Source organism: Impatiens glandulifera, chromosome 4, assembly GCF_907164915.1.
Source record: "Impatiens glandulifera chromosome 4, dImpGla2.1, whole genome shotgun sequence".
NCBI lineage: Eukaryota > Viridiplantae > Streptophyta > Magnoliopsida > Ericales > Balsaminaceae > Impatiens > Impatiens glandulifera.
The window spans coordinates 8,278,649-8,300,202 of record NC_061865.1 but is presented as its reverse complement, the minus strand read 5'-3'; the positions used below and the strand labels follow the sequence as shown (position 1 = coordinate 8,300,202).

At 30.1% G+C, this 21,554-nt stretch overlaps 1 protein-coding gene across 1 annotated transcript; it reads right to left on the bottom strand.

Moving 5' to 3' along the window:
- Positions 1 to 5,749: 5,749 nt before the first annotated feature.
- On the bottom strand, positions 5,750 to 6,385 carry LOC124934643 (aspartic proteinase CDR1-like). Its single transcript, XM_047475165.1, has one exon. The coding sequence runs from the start codon at positions 6,383 to 6,385 to the stop codon at positions 5,750 to 5,752; it is 636 nt and encodes a 211-aa protein (XP_047331121.1).
- Between the last annotated feature and the right edge of the window lie 15,169 nt (positions 6,386 to 21,554).

The window sequence follows — 21,554 nt, the reverse complement described above, 5'->3', positions numbered from 1 at the left end:
CATTCACCCTGTTTTCCAACTTGTCCCTCGCGGTATTCTCTTTGTCCTTCTGAGCCTTTATCATCTCTTCCATATCATCGAGGCAATGTCACAACCTCTCGGCGTAGTTCTTTTTTGGACTTTGCAGACCCTCTAACTTGGGGAGATAAAACTGATCTGATTCCTATAATCCTTCCCTTGTCTTGAGGACCAAAAACCCCTTCAACCAAATCGACATCTGAAATGTTGGGACATTCAGCTCGCAAATGTCTTAATTCATCTTACAACAAAATATGTTAATACTAGATAAAATGTAAAGTAAACATATTTTATATACTTACCACTTTCTCTAGTATGTGTGGATCAACAATTTTTATACTTTTTGGTCCTGGTCGCAAAAAAAATCTTCATAGGTTGGAATTGATCCCTCTTGAACTTTCTGAGAATATAAGTTAAATTTTAATTCATTTGAAAACAAAATTAAAAAATAAGTCTTACCATTTCTCGCTGCAGCTGTGTAAAAGATTTGCTACCAGAACGATGTGCATATTTTGAATTTTTTGTTTTCTATGCTGGTAGCACTTCGTTTCTGTAATTAATAAATAATGTTAGATCAAAATGTTATATTTAGTACAAAATATGAAAGAAGAAACCTGTAATTTATTGGTAAAGTAATAGTTTTCAAGATGCCACTCCCAATCTTGTTGGGTCATTTCATCAGGCTTATCCACCCTGATTGCTTCCACATTTCTCCGTGCTTCCTTATCTTATTGAGATTTATGTCATACCTTCAATTCTCCACCTCGTCTTCATGTGTCTTAAGGCGTCGTCTCGATAACTCTCAATATCATCTGAATAAAATTTATCCTGAAATAAAACGTTTTATAAGAAAAAAATGATTAATTTCAAACAGAAATATATTAAAAATGATAACTTACGATAACGAATTTCCATAGAGTATCAAAGGTGGTGGGGTGAGATGGCGCCAATATACCGTGCAATGTAGAATAATATTATTCTCTTGGACAATGGCCCTCAAATTCCGACGCCACATGCCCTTATTTTTGCAGCACGACTTTATTTCAATTGGGCTAAATGTGACATGCACCTTTTCTCCATTAGCCGTCAATTTGGCCAATTCAAAGTTTTTGTTGCTACCTTGCCTTCTCTAGGAGCTTTAAGACTCTATATTTGTGCCTTCATCAGTCAGTTGTGTGGGTTAATGTAGATTTTGCACATCATCATCAGTGGATGGTCATGTGGGCTCTACAATATTTTGCTCCTTATGGATATCCTCCACTCGAGTATGCGATGAAGAGTCACCCGCATTTTTTTTTCTTTCTAAGAGAATTGAGTTGTGATTGCAAAAATCCAGGTTGAAAACTTTTTGGAGGTGCCATTTATACCTGAAAGAAATATTTAGCATCAACATCTAAACAATAGCGAAGAATAATGAAGAAATGTGAACAATAGTAATATCATACATTTGACTGTTTAGGATTTGTCTTTGTTACAATATCTCAACCTGGTTTATTACCAATGTCTTTGTCATAAAATATTTGTTTTGCTTGGGTTGCCAATATAACGGCTTATTTTGATATTGAATTCGTTGACGATTTAGGCTAACAAATATGTATTTATCAGTTTGAAGTCGTGTAGCTCCAGAATGCATATCATACCAAGTGCACTTAAATACAACAATTCGTTTACCACTAAAGGTATTGCATTTCAATTATATCTGTAACCACAACATAATAATTTCGTATTTTCTCGCCATGATAACCAATCACGAGTATTCCACTATTCTGAGTCTTCAATCTAATGTCATGTCTTCTAGTGGTGAATTTATATCCATTTACTTTACACAAAATAAAAGTTGACACATATTGTGTGGGACCGATTCCTAACATTTATAGCTCAAAACTTCTTTCACTTTTGTCAAAAAGTTGTTGAACTCTATTTTTGAACCATGAGTTATATTCTTCATCGCATCGACCACTTGAGCATTCATGAATATACTCATTGAATAGTAAACACATAATCAATTTTTTGATAACATTATACATATAAAAAAACTTGAGAACATTCATACTGATAAAATGGTTCCTCTTCTTCACAATTTTTTAACACATATGAATGAGTTAATTCTCGTTCATCTAATTTGTAAATGTATGTTCTCCCTGATGATAATTCATCAACATATGAAAATATGGTAAGAGAACTTCGTGGTTAGGTGACATGTGCACTGAGGAATCTTGAAAATACGTAGCACATAAGTTGATACTTTCATTTACTAGATAATTCTCACTAGTTGATGCTTCATGATGATATTTATTTCGAACATATCTTCTCAAAGATCTCATATATTGTTCTATCAGATACATCCATCTATATTGAATTGGCCATCCAATCAAAGCCTCCATTGCTAAATGAACAAGCAAATGTATCACAATGTCAAAAAATCCAGGCAAAAATATTTTCTAACTTGCATAGTGTTACAACAATATCATTCTGAAGTTATTCTAAGTCGTCTTTCAATAGTGATTTTGAACAAAATTTCTGAAAGAATTTTGAAAGGCCCACAATAGCTTCATATACTTCATCCTCAAGTAAACCACGTGTCACAAGCGGAATAAGATACTCTAGTAAAATATGGAAATCGTGACTTTTTAATTCGGAAATCTTTACATCATTGATATTTATACATCCTCTAATATTCGAGCAAAACCCTTATGTAATTCTTATGTCTTTTAAAAATTGACACTTCATTTTTTTTTCATCAGACAATGTATAAGGACCGGTTGGATATTGAAGAACACCCCCTCACATCAACTGTTGCATGTAAATGATGACGTATATTCATAAGCTCTAAATCTTGACGTGCATTTAAATTATATTTGGTCTTTTCTTTTAGATTAATGATGGTTCCAAGAACACTATCACATATATTTTTTTTAATATGCATCACATCTAAATTATGTCTCAACAATAAGATAATTCAAAGAAAATACTCATCTTATTTCAATTGTGACCCCAATTTTGATGATTCACAATATCCTTTCTAATGGGATCTCGAGTGAGAAATCTACCTTTCAAATCGCGTACTTGTCTAAGAATCTCACGTTAGACGTCCTTAGGGACGGACCTAGGATTCGGTGGTAGGGTGGGCTAAAGTAAAATACAAGTTTTTTTGGATAAAATGAGTAAATAAAAGTAAGTTTTACCATTTTTTAATAATTAAATAAATAAAATAGTGAATTTTATTGATTTTTTTAATAATTAAAGGGTAATGTCATATTTTAACCGTAATAAAAATTTCGGGGTGGACTTCAGCCCACCCGAGCCCCTACATAGATTCGTCCCTACACGTCCCTATAATAATTGAGGCGCACTTCTCGATTCGATAGTGCCATTGAACAATTCCTTTTGTCTCCGAAATTTATGATTTGGTGGGAGAAATCTTCGATGACACATGTAACACTCTTTATTGTCATTTATCAATCTCATGGAGCAAGTGTTCTTATTACAAGATGGACATGACAATTTTCTCGTCGTACTTCATCCAAACAAATTTTCATAAGTAGGAAAGTCGTTTATTGTCCACATTAAACTAGCACGCAATTTAAAGTTCTGAGAAGTTGAGACGTCATAAATTTCTACGTCGGTACTCCATAACGCACTTAATTCGTCAATTAACGGTTGTAAAAATACATTAATTGCATCGCCTGGACTCTCTAGAACCGGAATTAACATGGAAAGTATAAAATTGGAAGAGTTTATGTAAAGTGTTGGAGAAACGTTATAAAGAATGAGGATCACTGGTCAAATACTATACGATGTCTTTTCATTTGTAAACGGTTGAAATTCATCACTTGTGAGACCAAGTCTTGCATTACGAGGCTCAATTGGAAAATTTGGATAATCTTCATTAAATGATTTTCATGCCAAAGAATCAGCGAGATGTCGCAAAACTTCATCATCCACCCTTGTATCTTTGTGCCACGTCATTAAATGAGACATTTTAGAACACATATATAATCTTTGCAATCTCGGTATTAGTGGAAAGTAACGTAACACCTTATTAGGGATAGTTTTTTCATTCGTTTTCTTCTTAGGTTCTCCACTCGATTCTTCAGTTTTCCATCGAGAAACTCAACACTTTATAAGAATTTAAAATCTTGTCATCTTTTTGATACAACATACAACTGTTTTACAAGCATATATGTTCTCATAAGAAAGATGTTGACCAACATCTGTAAGAAACTTCTTACAATGAAGTAAAAAAAATTCTAAAATTTTGGTATTTTTGCTTGGTGAACGATTTTTTTACTCTTAACTCGCCTGTTTTCGACCAAGAAAATTAGCCAAAAACCGAGGGCTTGACCTATCATCCGACCGAAAGAAAGAAGGAATTGCCCGATCGAAAGGTTGAAGAAGCGACCAAGGAAATCGATGCCCGACCGAGAAAAAGAGAAGAAAGGAGATCCTTCGACCATGGCTTGATTTAAGGCCAAATCCATATTTTTTTTATATAAAGTTATCAAGTTATATAAAATTTTCAATGTTATTCATCAGCTACTTATTCATAGTCACACTTAAACAACAAAAACCAAAAAGACAATCAAGTGTGCTTTACTAAAGTTTAAGATGTTGTAGTTTAAAAACAAACCCGATCAATAAAACATATTGTCAAAAAATATGAGGTGCAAGTCTTAAAGGGTAAACATAGCCTTAACCATAATCGATTTCGTACTGATTTAGAATGAGTTTTAGTGTAGTAATTGAAGATGACAGCCAAGGTCCCTGCATTGGTTCACTCCATCGACGTCTTGTAGTTGAGTGACTGCACAGGTGTCGGAGTCGTGACTTGCAAACACATAGATAGATAGATAAATGGTGATTTTTAGATTCAAATAAATCATGATATCAAATTTATAATATAATTAATCTTAAATGATAGAAACAATTATTTAGTTATTGTGTTTTAAAAATTACTTTATTTTATTTTGTATAAATGAAAGTTATAGATGTTTAAAAGACATTTAGCTTTAATATTTAATTCATATGATAGCTTCTTATATTAACAATAATAATATAATTTATATTATTCTTGGTTGTGACATCTCCATTATTAATTATAAAATAATATTTAAATTCAGTAGAGTACTTACAAAGGTGTAAGTATCATTATTTAAAAAATAATATTTTCAAATTATAAAAAAAAATTATGAAAATATATTTTAAAATATTAGCATTTAATATATATATATATATATATATATATATATATATATATATATATATATATATATATATATATATAACTTGTCAATTTACCGATCAAACTTTGAACTATTGTGTTTGGATGAGAAAATAAAATAATAACTCAAATTATTAATTACTTAATTTAAAATTTTAAGATTAATTAAATTTGTGGAATCATATAATTTTTTAAAAATAATTTCTAATTTTTATTTATTTATTACCAGAACTAAGTTTTATGAGAAATAAAAATCAAGTTAATGTATTTTTTTGATAGTAAATGTACAATAAATGAGACTTATTTAAGAACACAGTATACATAACATTAAAAATAAAAATACAACATTCTTTCATTTACATTATTTCGAAAAAAATTATTATAAAACAAATTATTGTTACACATTCAAATATACTATAATTATCCTTCCATATAATATAATTATTCAAATTTGCTTCTCAATCAATACTCATTTTATTCTGTTCAAACCCTAAATTTGGGTAGCGATGATTAATGATTTGAACAATTCACTGCCCTAAAAGAAACACTCTTATTCTCAAGATCATATCCAATCATGTAATCCATTTGAAACAAACTCCCAATTATAGTTTCACCACTATTGGTTGGGTTTATCGCTAGGCACCATAAGCCGTTATCGTTAATAATTGTATTTCTCTTTGTCAAAACTAATTCAGCACCTCCAGAAAAATAGAAAATGAGAGTAGGAAAGTTTGGATCGAACCTGTAACAATGTTTTAAATGGTTATTTTCAAACGGTTCGGCTCTAATCACGCTTCTTAGTGCATTCTTCAATTGTTGATACAAAACCGTCGGTAAATAAGACAGTAAAGCGCCGGTATCTAATATGGCAGGACTCCTAAAAGAAATTATCGTATAGGTTTTCTCATGACCAACCATGATGGGAAATACCATATTTTCGACACTAATCCCTTCCAATGTTATATATTTGGATACCAACGGGGTGCTGCGTCCAGACACGATTGCGCTAGCCCCAAAGCTGATCTTGCTTCTTGTATTTATTTTCAAATAATGAACTAGGCAGTACGCGAACTTACCACCAACCATATCGCTAAGCTGACTTATTAATGAGTGAGGCCCAGCTCCGAACCCAGCAATGCCAGCCATGGTCTCATAGTACTTACCAATGTTGTTTTTTGAACACCCATAAACCATTTTTCGAAAGAAATTGTTTCCCAATTTAAAAGTTTCCAAGGCTAGATCACCAGAGCTGGAGGAATTGTCCAAATAGTTAAAAGTGTATGTACATTTTCCATATCTCCATTCACAAGTTTTAGCATTGCCCAATTTTTTGCATTCTTTTCCACCACATGTTAATATTTTATAGGACCGTGATCTTTTCGAATTAAATTTGGGTTGAGTCTGCCTGAAACAGTTGACACAGGGGAGACATTGAGTCCATACTTTGCTGCTTCCGGTGTCGAAGACTAACAATTGCTTGATGGGTGGTGTGCCAATGGAAATCTCTATGAGGTACTCATAGTAAATAGATACGGAAACTGTTAAATCTATAGAATTAATTTCATTCGAGTTATTGTTGGGGAATTTTGAGATAGATTTCGCGTTATAGAATCGAGAACTAGAGCGAAGAATGGCTCGTTCTAGAAAGTTGGTTTTGTTGGTTGATGAATCATACAACGAAGATTCAAGTGAATCTCGATGAATGAGATAAGTAGAAAAACTTATTAATTTTGAAGTATTTGAGCAAGAAACAGATAAAAATTGTAATACCACTACTAAAATTACTAGATAGTTGATAACAATGCTTACCATGATGAAATATATAAAAGGAGACCAGGTAGATAAGAGATGAAATTTAAATATACAACAATGGTTGAATTTATAGATGTAAAGGAATAATTAAAATATCAATGCTATATTACTACAATATATGTATATATGTCAAAAATCTCTAAAAAGATTAAGTAAATTATCTTAATGTAAATGTAATCCTCACTTCTAGTCTATTGGTAACAAAATGTGGATATCCTCATCTCTTGAAGTTCAGGGTTCGAACTCGTCAGACGATAAGTTATGTTTTTATTTGTTAAATGGTTAGTTGTGTTTGCGGGCTATATTTTAAGTCGAGGGGATTAGTCGCACTCCAAACGACAAACAAAACTAGCGTTCTAAAAAAAATCTCAATATAATATCATTGCATATATATATATATATTTATATATATATATATATATATATATTTAATCATATGATGCATGTATAGCGAATCATTCTTAATGTTTAATGTTATTATTAGTATGTATTCTTAGATTTATCCATGAATATTGGTAGATAATTTGGAGAGCTAATTGTTTTTCTAAAAAATTTACGAGTTAAATAATTTGTTAAGAGACGTGTTTTTGTTTTTGTTTTTTGTTTTTGTTTTCAAATTTTGTAATTTTATTTATTTCTTTTACAACTAGGAGTTCGATAATGTGTTCTTAATAGTTTTTGTTGATGGATGTTGAAGATCAGGGCAATCTTAATAGTTTTTGTTGATGGATGTTGAAGATCAGGGCAACCACTACATTAACTCTTTTCAATTCCAAGCAAATCTTTCATAATTCAAAACCTAACTCATTGATCACTTAATCTATAATTAATTTGAGGTTCTACTTTAAGTTAAAACTCAACTTCACAAAGAATTCATACATTCAAATCGAGATAGAAATCAGTTGTTCAAAATTTTTGACTGTTCAGTTTTTAATAACAGGAGGTTTCAGTATGGAGATAATTTGAAATGCCAGATTTGATCAGAACTCTTATAAATGACATATTTTCATCCTGTTTGAGAGAAAACACTGATTTACAGTAGGATTCAAGGAATTAGAAACATGTTCTATCTGAAAACAAATGATAATTTTAAGTTTGTAGATAATTTTAAATGCAAATCTTCAAAAATATAATAATTGGTGATGATTTTGAGGAGTTGGTGATTATTTTTGATAAAAAAAAAAACTTAAAAAGGTATTAATATAAATAAATAAAAAATAATAGTTTAAAATAGAGAATATTTTAGTATTTTGATTAATGAAACGAGTGATGTGATTGTTGAGAAGTGATTAATTAAAAAATTGATTTTGCTTAAGTTTTTTTTAAAACCTAAAGAAAACAACGTCATACTTACTATTTGAAATTACATGATCAATCAATTGTTCTTAATCACTTTTAATTCATTAGGAGAAATATCGATTTAGGTTAGACTCAAGGACAAACAAACATTGATTATATTAAGATTCAAGCAATACGGTTTTCACCTTAACTCATTTGAAAACTGTAAATTTACTTTGAATATAACCTTAACCAAACCAGCCTTAATAATTTTTTTTTCATTAATAAAATTAAAATATGGAAATAAATAGTAGGATATGTTTTTGTCAGTATTTTTGTATATAATCTTTGTTGTTTGTTTTTGTTAATGTTACTTATTAGTTTCTTTAAGGTTTTTTTATTGTTATCTTTTAATTATATCTAGTGTTTGTCTATAATTCAGAACTCAATAGATAGGAAGGGAATATTAGAGGGACACGTAATTTGTTTTCATTGCCTTTTCTAAATTTATTCTCAATATCATCTCTCATTTTTTCAATTTCACCGATATTAAAATATGATTTAAGTTGATTTTCTTAAAATATTGTTAATAATAAAATAAAATAAAATATGTTCTTTATTTAATTTTTCTATAATATAAAAAGAAAAATATTCCATTACTCATTTTTTCTTCATGAAAATCACACATTTTCTAGGTTTTTGTTGGCTTGGCTACATCTACCGATAAGTTAATCTTCTTGAGGATGTTATTTGAATCCTAGATTTTTGTAGTTTTTTTTTTTATCTTCTTCTTTGTGAAAACTACACATTTTCTAGGTTTTTGGTGGCTTGGATGAATCTACCGGTAAGTTAAATTTTGTGATGCTGGCATTTGAATCATAGATTTTGAAGGGTTATTTTATTAGGGTTATTTGAAATTTGAATTAAATAAATTATTAAAATATTTTAGTTATTTAAAATATAAATTTAATAAAGCATTTTGATATTTTAATATTTATTTTCACATTTTCAAATATTATTTTTATTTTTTTTAAAATTCATTTAATATAATTTTTTATTTTTTTAAAATAAGTAAACTTTTAAAATTATATAACTTAAAATTGCCAGAAAATAATAACAATGCTGACCATGATGAAATATATAAAAGGAGACCAGCTAGATAAGAGATGAAATTTAAATTTACAACAATGGTTGAATTTATAGATGTAAAGGAATAATTAAAATATCAATGCTATATTACTATAATATATGTATATATGTCAAAATTCTTTAAAATGATCAAGTAAATCTCAATGTAATCTCCTATTTTAATTTAACGGCCACATAATGTGGATATCCCAGCCCTAAAGTTCTGGGATCAAGCTTCTCAGACGGCAAATATATCCCAGCCCTAAAGTTCTGGGATCAAGTTTCTCAGACGGCAAATGTTTATTGTGTTTGCAGGTTATGTTTACTATTCTAAAAAAATCTCAATCTCAGTGTAATATTATTGGATATATATATATATATATATATATATATATATATATAATATATATATATATATATAATACATGCATAGGGAATCATTCTTAATGCTTAATGTTATTCTTTTTGGAGGGCAAAACGATTTAAGCGTCATTTCATTAAAAATTCTCAAAAATAGAAAAAAATCACGAGTTTAAGAGATCATTCTAGATAGTCCTAGAATGATTTTGAAGTCGTAACATTCTGAATAAAAGCTAAAAAACTAAAAACGTAAATGAATTATCTGATTATAATGCTTTCAATTCTAGTGAGTTTAAAAAACTGTAAATTCCAGTTTCTACAGATATTTCAGTTCTGCTCCGTGCTTGGAATTCTTGTCCACGTTCCAGCGAGGGCGCTGCAATCCGATACAATATCTTTCCATAACTCTTCAACGCTCCTACGGGTTCTGCCATATACCTTTGTATTCCTTTCTTGCCAAATGTTATACACCACTACTCCAAAGCCGCACTTGAACACGCTTGTTGCAAATTTATTTCTCTTGACTTTGAGTAGTGCTGCATCTTTGATTTCATTCCATTTGCTCGGGAAACTGATCAGCTCCAGACTTTTATAGAATATGTCCCAAAGTTCTGAAGCAATACAACAGCTCCCGAATATGTGATCTATTATTTCTTCATTTCCTCTACATAGAAGACAGCTCGTGTCAGGGATGCTCATATACTTGCTGATACGATCACGAGTGTTGAGTCTTTCCTAGAATGCGAGCTATATAATGAACTAGTGTCTAGGGATAATCTTCGTTGACCATACAAGAGAAATTTTATAGTTAAATTGGATTAATTTATCAAATAAAATCCTATAAGTTGTAGTGATATTTGAAAAAAAAATTGGAGAATATTTTTTGTTTTTGTAAAATGTAAGTTGAATATATAAAACTAATTTCAAAATTATAAACTCACAAATAAGAAATTTTGTACAAACAATTTATTGGAGAAAATAGACATCAAGTCAACTTTATAATTTGTAGCTCAAACACATTACTCATCCATTAAAGTTCGAGTCACCTAAAATACAACAACAACAACTTGACTAGTTCTAAAATCATTTTATTCGATAAATCACTATTTTACAAATATAAATAATGTGTATGTAAGCATTAAAACTGAACAATGTATATTGGTTTGAAGATATAACCTAAGAATAAAGAATGCAAATAAAGAGAGCAACAACATTAATTTTATTTTGAATTGTTTTAATAAAACTAATAATATATATATATATATATATATATATATATATATATATATATATATATATATATATATATATATATATATATATATATATATATATATATATATATATTGGAATGGTTAATCTAATTAAACAATTTAAAAATAAATGATTGTTTAAAAATATTTGATTTTTAATTAATATTATAAATAAAATATATGATAAATGGAATTTATAAATTAATATGTTTAATCTTGTTAAAATTATAAAAATAAAATTATTATTTCAAAACATTTTATTTGAAATTATGATTAATTTGAACAATTATAAATGGATATATATACAAATTAAAATTATTTAATTTTAATTATTTTTAAATAATATCATAATTTAAAACTATTTTATTATTTTTGTTTTATATGTTAAAATGTTAAATATACGCATCTCTTTTAGGGGCGGAAAATGAATCCAGCAAACGCTCCGTCAATGTTTGACTTTGATTAAATTCGACTAGTTTAATATTAGATTCTAGCTCATGTAATATTATTTGTTCGATATATCGAACATTTTCAAAATCTTGAACATGTCTCACTTTGTATATTAGCATTAAACTGTAACTGTACCTTAGTTTGAAGATATTGTTATAATATTGTGATAATGTTTATAAAATAGAAATATCTTGTGTAATAATAAATTATTCAATACAATTTCTCTTTATTCTAACCCATATAACTGATTGAGAAATGAAAATAAAATCAACAACAACTTTAATTTTATTGTAAATTGTTTTAATAAATTAATAATTCTAATATATTATTATCAATTAGTGGTTGATCACTTCAAACCTAGACAGAAAGGGTCATCGACCAATATCAGAACCATAACATCAAATTTCAATTATAGTGGTTATAATTTTTAGAAAAATCATCTTACTGACATAAATTTCATTCATGTGAAATCTTCAATTAAGCTTTTAGTAGATCTGGATTGGCTTTGATTGTGATTTGTGATTTGTGATTTATGAGTTCATGAGTCACATAGCTTTAAAATTTTTGAAATATCAACCAAGATATGGAATTTCTGTCATAACTATTTCTTTCTATTTTCAATAGCACTTGATACAATTTGAAGGGTTTATAGATTGATTGAGATTGTTCCAAGTGAAAAAAGTCGGTCAAAGATATCAAAAGGTCATGAGTTTGATTCTCACTATATTCAAAAAAAAAAAAAAAAGAGAAATACATACTTTTAATTCTGAGATCCGAATCGAATCTGACGTAGGAATCGTAGGATGATATTTTAAAAAACGTGTGATCAGCCTACCAAATACACACAATAACACAAAATATATATATATATTTGTTTCATTTAAGCTATTACTTTATTTATTTATCGGTGCACTTATTTTTAGGGAATTAAAGGAAAACTATACCAGGACACTCCACAGTTATGGTCCCTCGTTTAACGTTAAAACGCTTTCAAATTGATCTCTTCAGTGTAATTAGTTTTATTTCAAACTTTTCTGGAACTTAATTACTTTAAGATTGAACAACAATTTAAAAATAAATATTTATTTTTAATCTCGTGCAAGGAGGAACTGATATATAAATTTTAAAAAATAATTATATATGCGTTGTAATTATTAAAAATTATAAATTTAGAGAAAAAATTAGTGTCTACTATTCAAAATTTGGTTTAGATTTCAAACCATTAAAAGAAAGCATATTTTGAGCCACACAATATTAATTGATTATAGTAAGAGTCAATAAAATTAGTAGTGGTCCTCACTAATCTTCTTTTTCAACCCCTTTTCATTTTTCTTTTTCTTTTTCTATTTTTTTTCCTTTGATATTCTTCATCCTCTATCTTTCTCCTTCATTTCAATTCAGCCCTCATTTATTCTTTATTTAGTTTAGCCATCCATCTTTATTTTGTTTTCATTTGAGCAGCAAACTTTTGGAAATGTCTTGTTTGGGATTAAGTAATGCATTCAAAAGAGAGAGACAGAGAGAGAATTTAATTTATAATAAATTAATGAATTAATTATAAAGGTAACTTGTTATAATTAATTAAAAAATTTAGATATTATTTTTAATTAATAATTGATTATCATTCTAATTAATTAAAGAATTCAAATTTTAGAATAATAATTAATTAAGAAATTAAAATAATAATATTTATTATTCTAATTAATTAAATATTCAGGTAATATTTATTATTAAAATAACTATTAATATATTCATATACAATTAAGAATAAGAATAATTATATATATTCATATACCATATCATTATGAACTAATTACAGATTAAGAAATAAATATACTGAATAAAGTATATATTATAAAATTTAAATATACAGAATAAAATAAAATATGGAATTTAATATATAAAACATATTATATATGTATATAAATTATGAAATTAAATTTATTTATCAATATTATTATTTTTAAATACAAAGATTTATTGAAAATTGAATGAAAGTCAAGAATAAAAAAAAATAAAGAAAACACCTCTTTCCTTTTAGTATTATTTTTATTAATTTGTAATTAAGAAATAACTAAGGAATCTCAATAACAATTAAAAAAAATTATAATATATCAATTAATCTAATAAGTCATGTGCTTATAATTTTGAGAATTAAAATTTTTAGTAATGTTGTCCATATTCATATATAATTAATTATTTTTTTATATTATCAATCATATAATATTATACATTCAGATTTGAATGACTAGAAAATTTACAATTTCTTTTGTGTCACACACATAACATTTATGTGATTTTGATGCATTAAACAATATTTGGATTTTCTGTAATAATAACACATTCAAATTTGATATAATTTTAGGCCCACTTAAATGTGTAATTATGCAATTATTAATCGTCCCAAAGAAATGTTAAAAACGGCCGAATGTCATATTTAAATTATGTACAAACTATTAATTTATAAATATATTTGTATTTTGAAAATAAGACTGTTGTGTTTGTAACTATATAGTTATTAATCGACTTAAGTAAAGTTTACTAATGGATCGAGTTACACATTTAAAGAATGTGGAGAAGTTATTAATTTATTAAATCAATTAATTGAAGCAACATCCTATTAAAGTTTTATAGATTAATATGTTTTATTAAATCTCTGCGGTTATTTAATCGGCCCAAAGGAAGATAAATAATTGATCAAAATAACATTATGCACATGTGATAATAAATATGTAACCATTATTGATGTGTCATGTGAATAATTGAACTATCTAAAAATAGTCAATTGTTTAACAAGACTTACTGTGTTAATGTTTTATTATTTCAAAAGATTATCGTTTACAAGTTAATATTTAAAGTCCAAAGACTAAATATTAATGACGAGTTTAGTATCATATAATGAGACGTACCATTATTTTGAATTTGTGTGATTATTAAATTATGTGAATATGGTTGTTCATTTATTTTTGTTATCTATTAAGTTAACACTTCTGTTTATACGATTATTTTTTAATATTTTAAGTTCATTTTATATAATAAAATTTTAAAACATATCTAGAATTTGTTCTTTTTTAAAAACTATATCTAAAAAAGTTATTATTAGAATAAAGATAACAAAAGAAATACACCATAACATATGTTATATTTTGTTTAAAAATTAAATGCATTAATTAGAATTACACTAATATATTCTCATACATTTGAATTTTCTTATCCATAATCAAGTTAATATGATGTGAATTTTAGTTGTGTAAAGGGAGATATAGTCTCTCTATGAACTCACATCATATTGTGTGTAGAAAATAAAAGATTGAAACAAAAATAACATAAATGGTGATCATTTAGAAAATATCTTAAAAGATAATAAAGTAAAAAGGTTGTAGAAATTATCGATGTTGCACCTAAAAGAAAATCACTAAAGAAATTGATGCATAAAAGAATACATATTATAATTTTTGTTTGTTTTAAGAGTAATTTAACTTCGGTACTTAGACACATTTGATGGTAAACTTTTACTATCTAACGTAAGTGCTTCGATGTATAATTGAGTTAGTTGTACAAACAATTGATGGTGAATGAAACATCGACATGGGAAATGACAATTCAAATTAAATATGAAGAAATAAGAAACTACTTTAGATACTCTTTATTTGGAAACAAACAATTATAGTTTATCTCCATATAATGAATTTTTTGGAGTGAATAATTAAGAACTACAACTTAAATAAGGAATAAAGTTTCAACTAAGACAAATGGTAAATTATTTTAGGTTGTCTAGTTAAGGTTAAGTCTAAAGAAAATAAACTAAACTAATTAATTAATAGATGTTAATTGTTGAATATTCTAAAAAATTTAGAGACAAATTTAGTCTTATAAATAAAGAAATACAAAAGACTCCTTAAACAAGTGTCTAATGTATACTCTAAATTGTATACATAAAAAATTTAATATATTTATGTTGTTGAAAAAATATTTAAAGTATCCTGTTTTGAATAACAAGAAAGCAATAAAATAAATAATGTAACATTTGAAAAACAAAACATTACATACTCATATAGTAAAATCGAATCAGATAAAGATCATTTGGTAGTTTGATTCGAATTGTTTTTTACCATAACAGTCGAAAATTCATGCCACGCAATTTTAGTTTAATTACTAGCTGAATTAGTTAATTCTTGTAAGAGTGTTAAGTAGACACTTAAATTATTTTAACATAATGACACAATTAAAGAATATGATTGCAAAATTTTATCACAAGGTTGCAAATTATTAATGATATAGAAAAACCACTAAGGATATTACGTGACAATGATCTATAGTCTTTTACTTTAATAGAAATATGAGTTTGACTAAGTCAAACCATTTGGAAAATAAAGAATTTAGAATGTTAAGTTATCTATTGGGTATATTTGGACAAACTCTAAATTACAGATCTGTTATCTAAATATTTGTTATCCGAGGTCTTTCATGAACATATTTTTCATATGGATATTATATATTTAGATGATATACAGTTTTAGTGTGAGTTTGTATTGTGATGTTTATATAGATATAATTTTTTATTTATGTGCAAATTAAAGATTCAGTTTTTACAGAAATAAAGATTCAGTTTTAAAGAAAATCAAGATTATAAAGATTTTCAGATTAATCTCTATAAGGATTAAAGGAGGATCAATTGATATTATACATATTAAAGATTACATTACATGTTAATCTACACTACCCATCCATATTTGATCTATGTCATTTGATTGTATTAGCATATGTGACTATTGATGGTTTAGTTATGAATTAATGTAACAAAAATTATTTTAATCCTATGTTGATATAACTGATTGACCGAGATTGATATAAATGTATTTTAAAATGATAATATTTTTTTTAGCTCTTAAGGTTATAATATACAATTGAATGAAATATGTATATGACCCAAGTAGGAAATTATTGGAATTAATTCAAATATTTAGATACATATATTATTTATTAATTGTATATTAGTTGTTATTCAAACCTAATTAAAGTGATCTATTAAAGTACAAAGGTTATAGACTTATTTAGACATCTATAATAAATATGAGGACATATTTGTGTAGAAGCATAAATATTATTTACTATTTCGATGATGAGCCGAATAGTAAATAAGTATATTAGGGTTAGTCCCCAACCCCCTCTCTCTCTATATATATATAATATATATATATAATATATATATATAATATATATATATATAATATATATATATATAACATACCTATTATGTTACTCTCGTCAAACTAAATGTAAATGTAAAGGTTGTTCACTCTCAATAACACTAAAATGATATCGATAGAAGGATAGAAGACATAAACCCCACTCACATCAAACATTCTGATCCAAGTCCAGATTTAGAACTCATAGATTTAAGACCGAGAGAAGATCCGAAAAATAACGAAGAACGACATAATGAATTGTTTTTCATTACAGATCCATACATGTTTCCACAACTACAGGTTACCCTAATTTATCGAAATAAAATATTATGATTATAAAATTAATGAATAAAGATCTAGATTCAAGATTCTAACATCAAGGAATTAGATGTTTCATGATTCAATTAATTTGAAGTTCAAGATAATTAGGTTTTGTGTCACTCAGATTTGAGTTGGTATTCTATTTTGTTCAGTTTAACATTTTGTTTAGCTAGATTAGATTTTTCTTCCTAAATTTTAAAATCTGAATAATACTCTCAGCTTTGTGTGTTGTTAGTTTTTCATATTCGTCAATTGTATTGGATATGTTTTCTTTAGTTTGTGTACATTCTCATTTTAGCAGTAAGTGAGATAAAGTTTTCTGATTTAGAATTGTTTCTCTTGTATTCAATAAATAGTTATGAATTGGAGTGAGGCTTCTCTGGCCATTAGCGATACATCCACCTCTTCCACTCTCGAGTCACCTACTACATACGGTGTGTGGACCGGGGGTATTCATATATGGCTTCGAAAGGAGTTGTTTGTATTGCTGTATGGAAATTAGTGTTATACCACCATTCATCCAAAGGCAACCAGTGTACCCAATCTTTCGGAGTTTGGCCAGCCATGTAGCGTAGATAAGTGACCAAGCATTTGTTGACTATCTCGGTCTGGCCATCCGTCTGGGGGTGATAGGCTGAAGATAAAGCTTGTTTTACTCCTTGTATACTTAAAAATTCCCGCTAAAAGGTGCTTAAGAACACTTTGCCTCGATCACTGATGATGGTTGTTGGCATTCCGTGGAGCTTGGAAACGTTGTCCACAAATAATTCAGCTACTGTCCGGGCAGAAAAAGGGTGTTGCAGACTCATAAAGTGGGTCATCTTCAATAGTCTGTCAACTACCACAAATATAACACTTTTACCTTTTGACTTAGGCAAACTTTTAATGAAATCCATGGAGACCGATTCCCAGAATTGATTGGAAATTGCTAAGGGTTGAAGCAGACCCCTATATGCCGAGTTATCAGGTTTATTTTTTGGCAAACTTCACAAGTCCGGACAAATTCCCTAATATCTTTAAGCATTCCTGGCCAATAATAAACAAGTTGCATTTTCTTCTGGGTGACCAGAGTTCCCGAATGCCCCCCTTCTGCTCCCAAGTGCATGTCTGCAATTAAGGTATTTCTGAGGTCGTTATTCTTTCCCACCACCAGCCGGTCCCTTTTCCTTAATAACCTGTGGTCGTATGAGCATTCTCGGTGAGAATCAACATTAGCAAGAATTTCACGAATGACTTTGGCTAAATTGGGATCTTCTTCATAGCTTTCCTGAATTTGTTTTTGGACAGTAGTGTGATAGACCAAAATTCCTGCACATTGGACACCTTCTACCCGCCTAGACAAAGCATCTGCCACCAAGTTTTCTTTTCCCCTTTTATATTGAACAACAAAGTCATATCCCACCAATTTATAGAGCCATTTTTCTTGTGTCGGGGTTTGAACTCTTTGTTCCAGCAAGTATTTAAGAGCTTCATGATCGGTCTTCACAATAAATTGCTTGTATCTAAGGTAAGATCGCCACTTCTCCACCGCAAAGGTCAAGACCATCATCTCTTTCTCATACGTGGATGATTGTAACTTTTCTGGTTCAATCGATTTGCTTATAAATGAAATGGGTCGACCTTCTTGCATTAGTACTGCCCCTATACTAACTCTGCTTGCATCGGTCTCTACTACAAAGGGAATATTGAAATTTGAAGCGCCAGGACTGGAGGGGAAAGCATATGCTACTTCAACAATAGGAATGCATCTTCAGCTTCCTTATTCCATTCAAACTGACTTTTTTCAACAAGGCCGTGAGTGATTGTGCTATGGAGCCGTAGCCTTTTATAAATCTTCTATAGTATCCGGTAAGACTAAGGAACCCTTTCAATTTCTTAGGAGATTCTGGAACTGGCCATGTGCTCATTGCTTCTAACTTTGCTGGATTCGTGGCTACACCATTCTCGTCAAGGATATGGTCAAGATAGGAAATTTGCTTGCACCCAAAATTACATTTCCCCCTGTTAAGGAATAACTCGTTATGTTACAATATTGAAAGTACCTTATGTAGGTGCTGGATATGTTCCTTCCAGTTCGGGCTGTATACTAGGATATCATCAAAAAATACTAGCACAAACTTCCTTAAAAATGGTTTCAGGGTCGCGTTCATTATGCTTTGGAAGGAGGACGGTGCATTGGTTACGCCGAAGGGCATCACCAAAAACTCATACAGGCCTTCGTGAGTACGGAATGCTGTTTTGTGGCAGTCACCTGGGTGCATCCTTATCTGGTGGAATCCTGAGCACAAATCGAGCTTGGAAAAGAACCTAGACCCATGCAATTCTTCCATTAACTCTTTAATGACCGGAATAGGAAACTTATCCTTAATGGTTGCTGAGTTGAGCCGCCTATAATCAATACACATTCTCCAGGATAAGTCTTTCTTTCGAACCAACACCACGGGGGTGGCAAAAGAGTTGTGGCTTCTTCTTATGACTCCCCTGTCCAGCATATCGTTAACCAAATGTTCAAGTTATGTCTTCTGCAGGGCGAGATATCGGTAGGGACGCATGCATACAACTTCCGTGCCTTCCTTTAATGAGATGTAGTGATCTTGTTCCCTGTCGGGTGGTAAGTCCTCAGGTTGCTGGAATATTGGGCTAAAGTCATCTAACATTTACTGAAGGTCTTTAGGAATATCATCTGGTGGCCTTGTAGAGAGCGAGAAAAATTGTGCTTCGTTTTCACTTCTTATTTGGATCATGGCAGCAACATTGCCTTTCTTTAATAACTTCTCTAGGTGATCACCATTCATTAAATTGATTTGTGTATGGGGTATGCCTTGCAAGACCGTGGTTATCCCTTCCCTTTTAAAACAGAGTGTTAATTTTTCAAAGTCACATTTTGAAGGGCCTAGAGTAATCAGCCATTCGATTCCCAGCACAATATCATACATTGTCATTGTCAATACCTTCATATTTGCTTGATAAAGCTTACCATCCATAGACCATTTCAGATCTTGGCAGAAACTAGAGTATAGAATGTTAGAGCCGTCTGCCACTCGGACATAGAGCACTTGGGTGAGAAGTATGTCATGGCTAATGTTCTTCATTATCCTGCTATTAATCAAGTTATGAGTGCTGCATGTATCAATTAGGATCACAACCGGTAGGTTCCCAACTTTACCAAGAATTTGGAGCGTTTGAAAGGTTTTAGAACCCGTCAATGCATGTAAAGATATGGCTAGTTCTTCCGCTGTGTCAGGATGCAAAAGAGAATCATCAAGGTCTACCACCGGAGCAGGATCTTGGAGACTTGGGGCGACTTCTTGATCATTGGCCGAGACTATGAATAACTTTGATTTACACCTGTGGTTTGGTTTCCATTTTTCATCGCAAGTGTAGCATAGGCCCTTCTTTCTTTTTTCATTCATTGAGACCGGGTCTAATTGCTTAATATGGCCCTAATTTGCACTCGAAGAGAACCCATATGATGAGCTCAACTTGATGTATGGGGTTCTGTTCGTGCTTTGCCAACTTGGTTTGACGTTGCTCGGATTGGGCAGTAGTGGTGGCTCAGCGCTGTACAAATTCCCATTGCTCATTAAGGACCGATACGTTGCTTCTTGGACTTTAGCCATGGCCATGGCTTCATTTAAAGAATCTGGGAATCGCAACCTGATGCAGTTCGCAATCTCTTCCCTTAGACCGGACAAGTAGCAATATATGACGTATTCCCTTGGCATGCTGTAGAGTTTTTGAGAGATCGCAGATTATATTCTTGAACCGACCCAACTTGTTTTAAATTCATCAACTGTCTCATTGGTGTGTCATGTATAGAGGGTCCGAATTGAGTCATAAGCTCTCTCTTGAACACGTCCCAAGATAAGGCCTCCATATGATTTCGGTTTTGAAGATATGACCCGTACCACATTCTTTCTTCGCCAGAAAAGTGAATGGGGGCGATTTCTAATTTAGTGGCATCCTTAGTTTTGTCCACCCTGAAAAATTGCTCGGCAGATATTATCCAGCCCTCGACATCCGACCCATCAAACCGAGGAAAATCGACTTTGGTTAGCCGAGTGGGAGGAGCATAGTGTTGGTCGCGGTTTTGGCCAGGGTGCGGGAGCCTAAATGGTGAAGGACCGTGGCAAGAATTATCATCATAGGGTCTGTGGTGGGGTTTTTGCACATTTCCAGATGCCCCGCTCTCAAAGGCTTCCATACGTTCTTCAGTCGCATCAAATCTTTGGTCTATGGCAGCTTGCATCGCAGCTGTTTGTTGGGACATGTTTTCAATAAGGGCCTTGAGCGCATCCATTTCTGATTGCTGACGAGTTTCTACAATGTTGAGAATCGGTCAGCTCTGATACCAAGAATGTTACGACTTGTTTCGTAAGGTGTGTTTTGGGTTCAAGAATCAAGTTCTTGATCTCTAAGACCGGTGGAAATTCTACAATCAAAGGGCAGCGGAAGGTTTTGATAGAGAATTTGGGGGGAGGGATAGAAGAACCAAGGGTGCGAAGAGAAAATATTGTTGGTCTA

What these genes read in the sequence shown, in the direction of transcription:
- LOC124934643 (XM_047475165.1), bottom strand. Translation starts at nt 6,385, where the DNA reads ATGGCTGGCATTGCTGGGTTCGGAGCTGGGCCTCACTCATTAATAAGT.